The sequence below is a fragment of the Schistocerca serialis genome, chromosome 2, assembly GCF_023864345.2.
Source record: "Schistocerca serialis cubense isolate TAMUIC-IGC-003099 chromosome 2, iqSchSeri2.2, whole genome shotgun sequence".
Taxonomy (NCBI): Eukaryota; Metazoa; Arthropoda; class Insecta; order Orthoptera; family Acrididae; genus Schistocerca; species Schistocerca serialis.
Genome location: NC_064639.1, coordinates 980,120,950 through 980,133,370, shown reverse-complemented (window position 1 = coordinate 980,133,370; position 12,421 = coordinate 980,120,950). Strand labels below are relative to the sequence as shown.

Here is a 12,421-nt window from a genome sequence, read left to right as displayed (position 1 = left end):
GATGTTTCATTGCATGACAGAATGGGGATGTGCTTCCAACATGATTGACGTCCGGCACATAGCTCACGTGCGATTGAAGCGGTATTGGACAACATATTTCATGACAGGTGGATTGGTCGTTGAAGCACCATACCATGGCCCGCACGTTCACCGGATCTGACGTCCCTGGATTTCTTTTTGTGGGGAAAGTTGAAGGATATTTGCTATCCTGATCCACCGACAACGCCTGACAACATGCGTCAGCGCATTGTCAATGCATGTGCGAACATTACGGAAGGCGAACTACTCGCTGTTGGGAGTAATGTCGTTACACGTACTGCCAAATGCATTGAGGTTGATGGACATCATTTTGAGCATTTATTGCATTAATGTGGTATTTACAGGTAATCACGCTGTAACCGCATGCGCTCTCAGAAATGATAAGTTCACGAAGGTACATGTATCACATTGGAACAAACGAAATAAAATGTTCAAACGTACCTAGGTTCTGTATTTTAATTTAAAAAACCTACCTGTTACCAACTGTTCGTCTAAAATTGTGAGCCATATGTTTGTGACTATTACAGCGCCATCTATCACAAAGCGAAAAAAGTGGTCCAACTAAAACATTAATATTTCTTTACGTACTACACGAATATGTAATAAAAAATGGGGGTTCCTATTTTAAAAAAACACAGTTGATATCCGTTTGACCTATGGCAGCGCAATCTAGCGGGCCAACCATAGCGCCATCTGATTTCCCCCATCAAGCTAGCCAAGTTTCGTTCTTTGTAGTTTTTTCGTTTGACTCTTATTTCGTGAGATATTTGGCCCGGTCACGATCAATGGAACACCCTGTATAGACTGAAGAGGCGAGGAAGGAGGAATTTAAAGCACAGTAGGCGTCAATGAGAATTGGTTGAAGGGAGGAAGCGTGCAAGGGTAATCCGTGCAGTTGAGCGAACTGCTGTGCCAAGATGGCTTAGTGGATAACGCTCCTGCCTAGCAAGTAGGAGACCTGGCTTCAGTTCCCGGCCTTGGCACAAATTTTCACTCGCCGCTTCAGTCTATGTAGTTAAAATTCGTTCCGATTGACAGTATTTTAAAATTTGTTTCGTCGACCATGTACCACTACTTCTTCACATTTACTATTTTTGCAGGTGCGTCTTGTTAAAAAAAATAGAGGCGCTAACTTATTGAGACTTCTTGTTAGATATTTGGATGAACTTTGTCTCTCGGACAACCAGCGATTATACGAGGGTTGGGACTTTAATAGTGGCAATTATTTATTTACAGCTCGTACAAAATAAATACGTGTTTCAAATTTTTACTGACCTTCAAAGTAGTAACCAGCATTGTGCCCGTTGCTAGCGATGTGGAAGTCGTAGGATGCTCTGAGCAGCGCCAGTTGTGTTGACAGTTCGAGCGGCGCGGTTTATTGTTCGACGAATTTGTAGCAGTTCCGAAGCGAATGCCGTGAAGTGTTTCCTTCAGCTTGGAAATGGAGTTGAACATAAGAGGGCTTAAGTCAGGGGAGTGCAGTAGATGATATAGCACATAGCAGCCCCATAGGTCAAACAAATCAGTAACAGCTTGCACGGTACGTGCTTGAGCATTCTGCTGCAAAATGATGGTCAGGTCTTGCAGAAAGTGTCATCACTTCTGTCTCTACGCTGTTCATTTTTGGAACACAACCTACGACCAGCTTAGAGACACAGTTTCTGCAGGACCTGACCATCATTTTGCAGGACAATGCTCAAGCACGTACAGTGCAAGCTGTTACTGATTTGTTTGACCTATGGGGCTGCCAAGTGCTATACCACCTACTGCACTCCTCTGATTTAAGCCCTCTTAAATTCAACTCGATTTCCAAACCGAAAGAAACACTTCACGGCATTCGCTTCAGAACTGCTAGAAATTCGTCGGGCAATAGACAGCGCCGCTCGAACTGTCAACACAGCTGGGACCGCTAAGAGTATCCTAAGACTTCCACATTGCTGGCAATGGGTTATACACAATGCTGGTGACAACTTTGAAGGTCAGTAAAACTTTGAAACACGAGTCTATTTTGTACGAGCTGTAAATAAATAGTTGCCACTATTAAAGTTCCGACCCTCGTATTTAATATAGCATTCCCATGATGACGGCATAATAAGAGGAGATGGCCTAAAATACTCATGTTGTGCGTTGCTTTGAAGTCGGTGCCGCAATGATAGATGACTCAAAACATTAGCAGGCAATCGTTTACGATTGCTTCTTGTTCATAATTACTGTAACGTGCACGCAGATGTTGTTTTTAATAGAAAATGTTAGTTCTTTCGTGACTAACACATTGTCAGGAAGGCATTTTCAAAAGTTTTTTTACGGTCTTTAAATAGTTGTATTATCGGATCAGACATGCATTTCACATCGTTAGTATTAGTTTTTGTTACATGTTTCGAGTAACCGTGAACAGAAGTATGTAATATGAAAGGCTGCTTCCGCAATCCAGCATTTCGCTTAACAGGTTAGTTGCCCCTAGGTAGACGTGGTAGCTCGAGCAACAAGTGGTCTATGACACGCCTAACCTATTCTTTTGTTCAATGTGCGGGTCAGATTTGCCTCAGTCCGTGCATGCTGCAATGAACGTCGCAGAGAAAGCAGCCAAAGTTTCACATTTCACCTTTATTTCCGGTTAAGCCGGTAGAATGAGAAGGTCCCGTTAAATCAAGAGATGAAATTTCATCCTTGTATTCAACTGATAAAAAAAATGTTAATTGTTAAAGTGGAGAACAAAGAATGCTGAGAACATTGCATACATTCCTGGTCTCACATTCTCAGAATATTTCACAGAAAAAAAAGTAGTTTATTCAACATGTAGTGAAAATTCTCTAATAAAGTTATGATATCGAACATGATATTTATCCAAAGCATGCAATGAACGAAGATATTAAAAGGCAAGACAAGAAAATAGAGATGGTACGCATTTTAATTTATGCTTACTACAATTTTTCATTCAGCAGGAAATAATTTCTTCTTGCGTTCAAGCCTGTTTTCATACATGTTTATGAAAATGTAATTTGTTTGTGATTAAGCTGAACATTATTTTATAGATAAAGAACGATAAATTGAAAGCACACTGCACTCAATCTTTGGATATTGCGCTAATAATCAAACTGAAATTAAATAATTTCAACTTTTGTGTACATTTCGGTAACTGTCAACTGACTGAAGTAAAATATTGTTCATTCACACTTCATTACTAGTTCACTTCGACTAGATAAACACACAGTACTGTTTGAAAAAGTACATTTCATCGAGATATATTCCTTCTCACTTTCTGTACTGTATATATTTAAAAACTTTAATGTGTAACATTTGTTCAAACCGTTTGACACCACAAATGGTCGTCAAGCACAGACACTAAAACAATAAATTTTTTAATAGGTTACATTAATAGTTTCGACACACTGAGTCGTCGTTGTCAAATATTACGAAAATACACTGAAACCGTAAACTGAAACAAAGGCAGCGGAAACGGATCACAAGACGTCATGACAATTTTTGGTTGATAAGTCGTTTCACGACTTAATGCAGTGTAGATGAAAACTGCACAGGGATGGAAGATATTACGTAGGCCTATTCTTGCGTTACGTTCTGCAGTGATGCAACAATCATTTTGCAAACATAGGCTCACACGTCATAAGCTCATAACATGCAGCAAACCCAAAATTACGCAGATCAAAGCATGCAGTCGTACTGTGTTCTGCTAAAGAAACCTTGCAAAGACGACACACTTCCATTTGGGGCTCGTTTTCTAGTTTTGGGCTTCCTGCACGTTATAAGATTACGACGTGTGAGCCTTTGTTTGCAAAACGATCTTTGCATCACTGCAGGACATAATGCAAGAGGATGTAGTATCTTTCATCCCGATGCAGTTCTAATCTACATTGCAATGAAGTGTGAAATGACTTATCAACCAAAAAGTATCATGAAGTCTTGTGACCCGATTCTGCTGCTTTGCTTCAGTTTACTGGTTGGAATGTATTTATCGTAATATTTGAAAGAAGTGGTTGCAGTTATTAATGCAGTTTTCCAAGTTTGTAATTACATTTGAAAATAACGACTCAGTGCGTCGAAGCTAGTAATGTAACCTTTCAAAAATTCTATTGTTTTAGTGAGTTTGGCTTGTCGACTGTTTGTGGTGTCAAACATTTTAAATTTAATTCATTCACACTTTCTGATGACAGTTATGTCCAAATACAAACACTAACATTTGTGCCTTAAGTGTGGCCAGGTTAGTAAGTGATCACAGTATAAATATCAACATTACACTTCTTCACATTTATTTCATTTCATTATTATTAATAGTCGTCGCAGAAGATATGACACGGCCGTTGACAAGGCGGAGATTTAATCCGTTGCTGTGCGAAGAACATCCGTCCGCTCGCGTCTGATCGCTGCAACACACACACACACACACACACACACACACACACACACACACTCACTCCCCCCCCCTCTCTCTCTCCCCCCCTCTCTCTCCCCCCCCTCTCTCTCCCCCCCTCCCTCTCTCTCGCCCCCCCCCCCCCCCTGCAACTTCCTGGCAGATTAAAAGTGTGTGGCGAACCAGGACCTTTCTCTTCTGCGGGCAAGTGATCTACTGACGGAGCTACCCAAGCACAACCCACAACCCGCCTTCACAGCTTTACTTCCGCAACTACCCTATCACCAACCATCCAAACCCGCCATACACTCCACTGTAGAGTGAAAATTCGTTCAGAAAACATTTTGTATTTTTATATTAAGTAGTTACTACTGTAAAAACGCTAACCTTCATAACGTATTATGTAGCATAGTTAAATACATAACACAGAGGCGGAAAAGTTCACAGTGGTAGGCTGCACCTCAAATTATGTATCACTACAGTGTTCAATTTGCCTTTTCGATGGTCAGTCCATCCAGACACATCTGGTCACTTCTTTGGCGTCGTCAGTACGTTTTGTCATTTATTCTACAGGGTGTCTCGGAGATTAACCAGACTTCGCAAGAGTGAAGACAGAAACTCGGGGCTAATTTTTAACTTAACCATGTGATTCATTTTCAAAATAACTATTCGCGAAAATGTTGCTGGGCAGGGTGTTGTGCACAGACTGACGTCTCGATTATGTCCTATACATGCTCGATAGGATTTATGTCGGGCAATCTGGATGGCAAAATTATTCACTCAAGTTGTCCAGAATGTTTGCCAAACCAGTTGTAAACAATTGTGGCTGGGTGAAATGTTTGGGAAGATGAAGTCCACGAATGGCTGCAAATGGTGTGCAAATAGCCGAACATGACCATTTGCAGATGGTCGGTTCAGTTGGACCAGAGGACTCAGTCCATTCCAAGTGAACACAATCAACATCATTATAGAGCTACCACCAGCTGGCGCAGTGCCTCGTCCATGGCTTCGTGGGGTCTGCGCCATATTCCAGCCCTACCATGAGCTCTTACCAACCGAAATTGGGACCCATCTGACCAGGCCATGATTTTCCAGCTGTCAAAGTTCCAACCGATATGATCATGAGCCCAGGAGGAGCGTTGAAGGCGACGTCATGCTGTTAGCAAAGGTCGTCTGCTGCCAGAGCCCATTAACGCCAAATTTTGCGGCATCTGACAACTTATGCAAACACCATTGTTCTTGATTGTTTTTAAGTGTAGGCCATGTGCATATTGCTATCCCATGCCTTTTGTCACATCAGTGTGGAAAGTTGAAAATATGTACAAGACCGGGACTTGAAGCCGGATTTTTTTCTGTTTCTCATGAAATTATTCAGATTGTGAAGGGAGACGAAAATTTAATAGTCATGGGTGACTGGAATTCGAGTATAGGAAAAGGGAGAGAAGGAAACATAGTAGGTGAATATGGATTGGGGGACAGAAATGAAAGAGGAAGCCGCCTGGTAGAATTTTGCACAGAGCACAACATAATCGTAACTAACACTTGGTTTAAGAATCATGAAAGAAGGTTGTATACATGGAAGAACCCTGGAGATACTAAAAGGTATCAGATAGATTATATAATGGTAAGACAGAGATTTAGGAACCAGGTTTTAAATTGTAAGACATTTCCAGGGGCAGATGTGGACTCTGACCACAATCTATTGGTTATGACCTGTAGATTAAAACTGAAGAAACTGCAAAAAGGTGGGAATTTAAGGAGATGGGACCTGGATAAACTAAAAGAACCAGAGGTTGTACAGAGATTCAGGGAGAGCATAAGGGAGCAATTGACAGGAATGGGGGAAATAAATACAGAAGAAGAAGAAGAATGGGTAGCTTTGAGGGATGAAGTAGTGAAGGCAGCAGAGGATCAAGTAGGTAAAAAGACGAGGGCTAGTAGAAATCCTTGGGTAACAGAAGAAATATTAAATTTAATTGATGAAAGGAGAAAATATAAAAATGCAGTAAGTGAAACAGGCAAAAAGGAATACAAACGTCTCAAAAATGAGATCGACAGGAAGTGCAAAATGGCTAAGCAGGGATGGCTAGAGGACAAATGTAAGGATGTAGAGGCCTGTCTCACTAGGGGTAAGATAGATACCGCCTACAGGAAAATTAAAGAGACCTTTGGAGATAGGAGAACGACTTGTATGAATATCAAGAGCTCAGATGGAAACCCAGTTCTAAACAAAGAAGGGAAAGCAGAAAGGTGGAAGGAGTATATAGAGGGTCTATACAAGGGCGGTGTACTTGAGGACAATATTATGGAAATGGAAGAGGATGTAGATGAAGATGAAATGGGAGATATGATACTGCATGAAGAGTTTGACAGAGCACTGAAAGACCTGAGTCGAAACAAGGCCCCCGGAGTAGACAATATTCCATTGGAACTACTGACGGCCGTGGGAGAGCCAGTCCTGACAAAACTCTACCATCTGGTGAGCAAGATATATGAAACAGGCGAAATACCCTCAGACTTCAAGAAGAATATAATAATTCCAATCCCAAAGAAAGCAGGTGTTGACAGATGTGAAAATTACCAAACTATCAGCTTAATAAGTCACAGCTGCAAAATACTAACACGAATTCTTTACAGACGAATGGAAAAACTAGTAGAAGCCAACCTCGGGGAAGATCAGTTTGGATTCCGTAGAAACACTGGAACACGTGAGGCAATACTGACCTTACAACTTATCTTAGAAGAAAGATTAAGGAAAGGCAAACCTACGTTTCTAGCATTTGTAGACTTAGAGAAAGCTTTTGACAATGTTGACTGGAATACTCTCTTTCAAATTCTGAAGGTGGCAGGGGTAAAATACAGGGAGCGAAAGGCTATTTACAATTTGTACAGAAACCAGATGGCAGTTGTAAGAGTCGAGGGACATGAAAGGGAAGCAGTGGTTGGGAAGGGAGTAAGACAGGGTTGTAGCCTCTCCCTGATGTTGTTCAATCTGTATATTGAGCAAGCAGTAAAGGAAACAAAAGAAAAATTCGGAGTAGGTATTAAAATTCATGGAGAAGAAATAAAAACTTTGAGGTTCGCCGATGACATTGTAATTCTGTCAGAGACAGCAAATGACTTGGAAGAGCAGTTGAATGGAATGGACAGTGTCTTGAAAGGAGGATATAAGATGAACATCAACAAAAGCAAAACAAGGATAATGGAATGTAGTCTAATTAAGTCGGGTGATGCTGAGGGAATTAGATTAGGAAATGAGGCACTTAAAGTAGTAAAGGAGTTTTGCTATTTGGGGAGCAAAATAACTGATGGTGGTCGAAGTAGAGAGGATATAAAATGTAGGCTGGCAATGACAAGGAAAGCGTTTCTGAAGAAGAGAAATTTGTTAACATCGAGTATAGATTTAAGTGTCAGGAAGTCATTTCTGAAAGTATTCGTATGGAGTGTAGCTATGTATGGAAGTGAAACATGGACGATAAATAGTTTAGACAAGAAGAGAATAGAAGCTTTCGAAATGTGGTGCTACAGAAGAATGGTGAAGATTAGATTGGTAGATCACATAACTAATGAGGAAGTATTGAATAGGATTGGGGAGAAGAGAAGTTTGTGGCACAACTTGACCAGAAGAAGGGATCGGTTGGTAGGACATGTTCTGAGGCATCAAGGGATCACCAATTTAGTATTGGAGGGCAGCGTGGAGGGTAAAAATCGTAGATGGAGACCAAGAGATGAATACACTAAGCAGATTCAGAAGGATGTAGGTTGCAGTAGGTACTGGGAGATGATAAAGCTTGCACAGGATAGAGTAGCATGGAGAGCTGCATCAAACCAGTCTCAGGACTGAAGACCACAACAACAATTACTCAGCTTTTATTATTTTCTTATCATTATTCATATTTTGATATGGTATGTATGTGCATCATCTAATAATGTGTAACTTATATGTATTTTCTGCATAGTTGTTTCAAGTTTAGTTTCCCTGGATGCCTGAGCTCATTTCAGCAAGTTTCATGGCACTGGAGCTTCCTAGACTAATTACAGTATTTTCTCTCTTGTATCCTGTTCACATCCTGTTAGTTTTTGAGAATGATCAGGTATATAATAATGTGGGAACCAAGAAATATGGTGAACAGTTTTTTTCATACTGTTGAAGTTAAATGTGGCTTACTTAAATAGTGATGTTTTGTCCAAATTGTTAATGTCTTTTGCAGTTTTAATACTGCATTTAATCTGCAATACAGGTCATATGAAACGGTATCATCCTCCTTTTACTGAGCCCAGAATACTGATGACTGTAACTTGATCTATCCATGTTTCATGATACGCTGTTAAAAGCATAGTTTACATAATTTTTTTTCTTTTTCCAAGGTGGTTCACCAGAGCTAAGGCAGATTAGATGCCACAGTGCAGAATAGTAAGAACTTGAAGTAGCTCATCATTAATTCACTCTGAATCTTCCGCAGTGTACCACTCCAACACCTTTAGTTTTAGTTGAAGTTACATGCAATACAAATTTTTCAACATCAGAGTTTGTCGATGTCCATATTTATTACAATAACTTCTGAGGCACCTGATATGTTGTATTTCACCACCGTGTCATTACCAGTGCCAGGGATAAAGCCTATTTCATTGCTAAACACTCAGTAACAAATAAAGATCCTCCATTTTGATGAATGGTACCATAAGTATTTGAATATATTGTTGTTGCAGCAAACAAAATCGCAGCACCTTTATGCATCACTATTACAGTTTAAGGTGTCAAATGCAAGAAAGATAAGAAATATTTTAGACAGTTTATTAATTCAGCCAAAAATCTTTACCAGTTATGAAACAGAGAGGGACCTCATAAAGTGTGTTCCACATTTTAGCAAGTGCTAAGACCATTGCACAACAAAAATGGCACATTGTCAGAAGAGAGTACATGTTCTGGGTTTCCTGCAGACTGTTTTGTTGTTATGTGGATAACAGATGCATCACAATGAGTGAGGACAATGATGTGGCAACTGGAAACATACTCCAAAGTTGAAGTATACAGAAAAATAAGATTCTTGTGGACAAAATTTCTATATCGCACTCCCATGATCCACGACATTCTGGATGGTATCTTGACAAAATGTAATGTTGTGTCCAGTGATAGTGAAAAGGTGCCAACTATTTAAATAAGAAACTTCCTGGCAGATTAAAACTGTGTGCCGGACCGAGACTTGAATTCGGGACCTTTGCCTTTCGCGGGCAAGTGCTCTACCAACTGAGCTACCCAAGCACGACTCACGCCCCGTCCTCACAGCTTTATTTCTGCCAGTACCTCGCCTCCTACCTTCCAAAGTTTACAGAGGCTCTCCTGTGAAAGGCAACGGTCCCGAGTTCGAGTCTTGGTCCGGCACACAGTTTTAATCTGCCAGGAAGTTTAAGGTGTCAAATGCAAGAAAGATAAGAAATATTTTAGACAGTTTATTAATTCAGCCAAAAATCTTTACCAGTTATGAAACAGAGAGGGACCTCATAAAGTGTGTTCCACATTTTAGCCAGTGCTAAGACCATTGCACAACAAATTCTGGATTTTAAATAAGGATGCACAGACATAGGTGGTGCTGATCGGGAAGTCAAGAACCCAGAACATAATTTCATGCTGAAGTATGCTGTGGAATTGGGCAAAGTAGGCAACCCAGACAGAGTCAGAACTTGTTTTGACAGAAAGTAAATGTACACTGTAACATTTTATTTAATTATGTACATATTTTCGTATATGTGTACGCCATTTAATGTAATTTTGAAATAAAATGTCTAAAAATTATGTTCCCGGAGAGGGCGTAATTCTGATGTTTATCACAGTAGTACTGCATAAATCACCTTTTCAGCAGAAATGTGGGAATATTGTCTATTCTTAATGTTTTATCAATAACTTATTCCTCTCAAACCATTAATTTAGCTTAGCTATAAATTTATTTGCAACTTGTTGTAATTGTGGAGTATTTCCTATAAGAAGGACGCTTGTGTCATTTGCAGAATAGGTATTTCTTTGAGATTCACTGTTCAAATCAAGGTCATTTGTATAAAGGAGAAAAAGGATTGGTGCAAGAGTGGATTCTTGAAGTTTTTATTTATTTATTTATTTAATTTATTTAAACATGTTAGAATATTTTCCGTTAGTTAATGTTTTGCTTCTGCTTCCTGTTTGCCATATACTAGAAGGTTCTCAAACAGTGTGACCCAGAATGTTGAAGCTTTTTCTTAAGTAAGATATCATTCAGTAAATATTGCATTTAGACCACCACCTTTTCCTTCTTTTGCAGATAAAGGAAGTGTCACGCAGCTGTAAATTTGAAGAGGAGATCCGCCAGGAGCAGGAAGCGCGCCGTCGTGAGGAGGCAGAGCGGGAGCAGCGGAGACTCGCATTCAGACAGAAGGCGGCCCTCTTCCAGTAGCAGTCCAGCTGACCAGGGCACATCATGTAGTGTATCATATAATGGCAAGCCTATGAGCTGTCAAGTGAAAGCAGCAGACGTCTCTGTGTGTGTGTAACCTCCCACTCATGGTTACGAACTGCAACTGTGTCTTTATATTATTGAAAGTGGGCATGCTATCTTCAACATACAGAAAATTTTGCAGTTATTTTGGCAGACAATTGGACCAATTCCTCCCAGATACACAATTTTAGGCAAGGTAGAAGTGGCTATGAAAAAAGAACAGATTCATAAAAAAAATACAGAAGTGATGAAATAACATTACACTATTTTTATGGTTTGTGTCAGAAGCATTTGGAATAACAGTGAGCACTTAACCCAATAAAAATGATATCTTTCATCACATAAATTAAGAAATCTTTAGATCTCAAAAAGAGCGCTGGAAAACTTGACTAGTTTGTGTAACACATTTGAAGCTATCACATAGGTTGGTGATAAATTTGTGACTGGTTACACTGCCATGACAGTAAGCATAAAATTGCATGTGGCATTGTTCTGACATTACACTCTCAAATTAACTGTGTATTTTTTGTTTTTTTTATTGAGATGTTCAGAAAGCTTGCATATTTCTGATAAAAGACCAGTAACTCTGTGCATTTATTATATAGTTCTTTAATCTGTTAGTGTATGTTAATATGTTCAATGTAGACTGAAAAAAAGTTTTATTCCAGTGTTTTTTGAATGTGTGACTGATAAATGGCAAAGTTACCACATAATCACTGTCATTGTGTGGTGGTGAGGGATATAACCTATTGTGAAAAGACTATTTTTAAGTCACTGAAAATGTGTTGTACTGTGTATATATTTTTTCATGATGATTATTAAAGTCTCATCAGAATAAATCTTGTTTCTTTGTTTACTTTGAACTATAAAACGTTAAAACATTCAGTGTTTTCACAGAGCTATTGCTGAGAACTCATCATTCAGACAGAAATTCACATTCAAAATAATAACAAACGAAAAAGAAAATTACCTTCAATTTCCTAACTTGCTTAGAAATATTTAATAAAAATGCAAACAAAAATGTTCAGACAGACAAGAAACATATTTTTCAACATTAAATTTACTTTTATAGTTTCAATTTCTGTAATTGGGTGCTGCATAGGAAGAGAGAAATCATATGTTGTTGTTGTGCTCTTCAGTCCTGAGACTGGTTTGATGGAGCTCTCCATGCTACTCTATCCTGTGCAAGCTTTATCATCTCCCAGTACCTACTGCAACCTACATCCTTCTGAATCTGCTTAGTGTATTCATCTCTTGGTCTCCCTCTATGATTTTTACCCTCCATGCTGCCCTCCAGTAGTAAATTGGTGATCCCTTGATGCCTCAGAACATGTCCTACCAACTGATCCCTTCTTCTAATCAAGTTGTGCCACAAACTCATCTTCTCCCCAATTCTATTCAATACCTCCTAATTAGTTACGTGATCTACCCATCTAATCTTCAGCATTCTTCTGTAGCACCACATTTTGAAAGCTTCTATTCTCTTCTTGTCTAAACTATTTATCGTCCATGTTTCGCTTCCATACATGGCTACACTCCATACAAATAC

General features: G+C 39.4%; 1 protein-coding gene across 1 annotated transcript in view; it reads left to right on the top strand.

Annotated features, from left to right (window-relative positions):
- LOC126458394 (EF-hand domain-containing protein D2 homolog) overlaps positions 1-11,711 on the top strand; it is a 282,485-nt gene extending 270,774 nt beyond the window's left edge. Inside the window, exon 4 of the mRNA XM_050095402.1 lies at positions 10,699-11,711. Within this exon, the coding sequence (XP_049951359.1) occupies positions 10,699-10,830 (132 nt within the window). The 3' untranslated portion in view covers positions 10,831-11,711. The remainder of the gene's footprint in view (positions 1-10,698) is intronic.
- Positions 11,712-12,421: the final 710 nt, after the last annotated feature.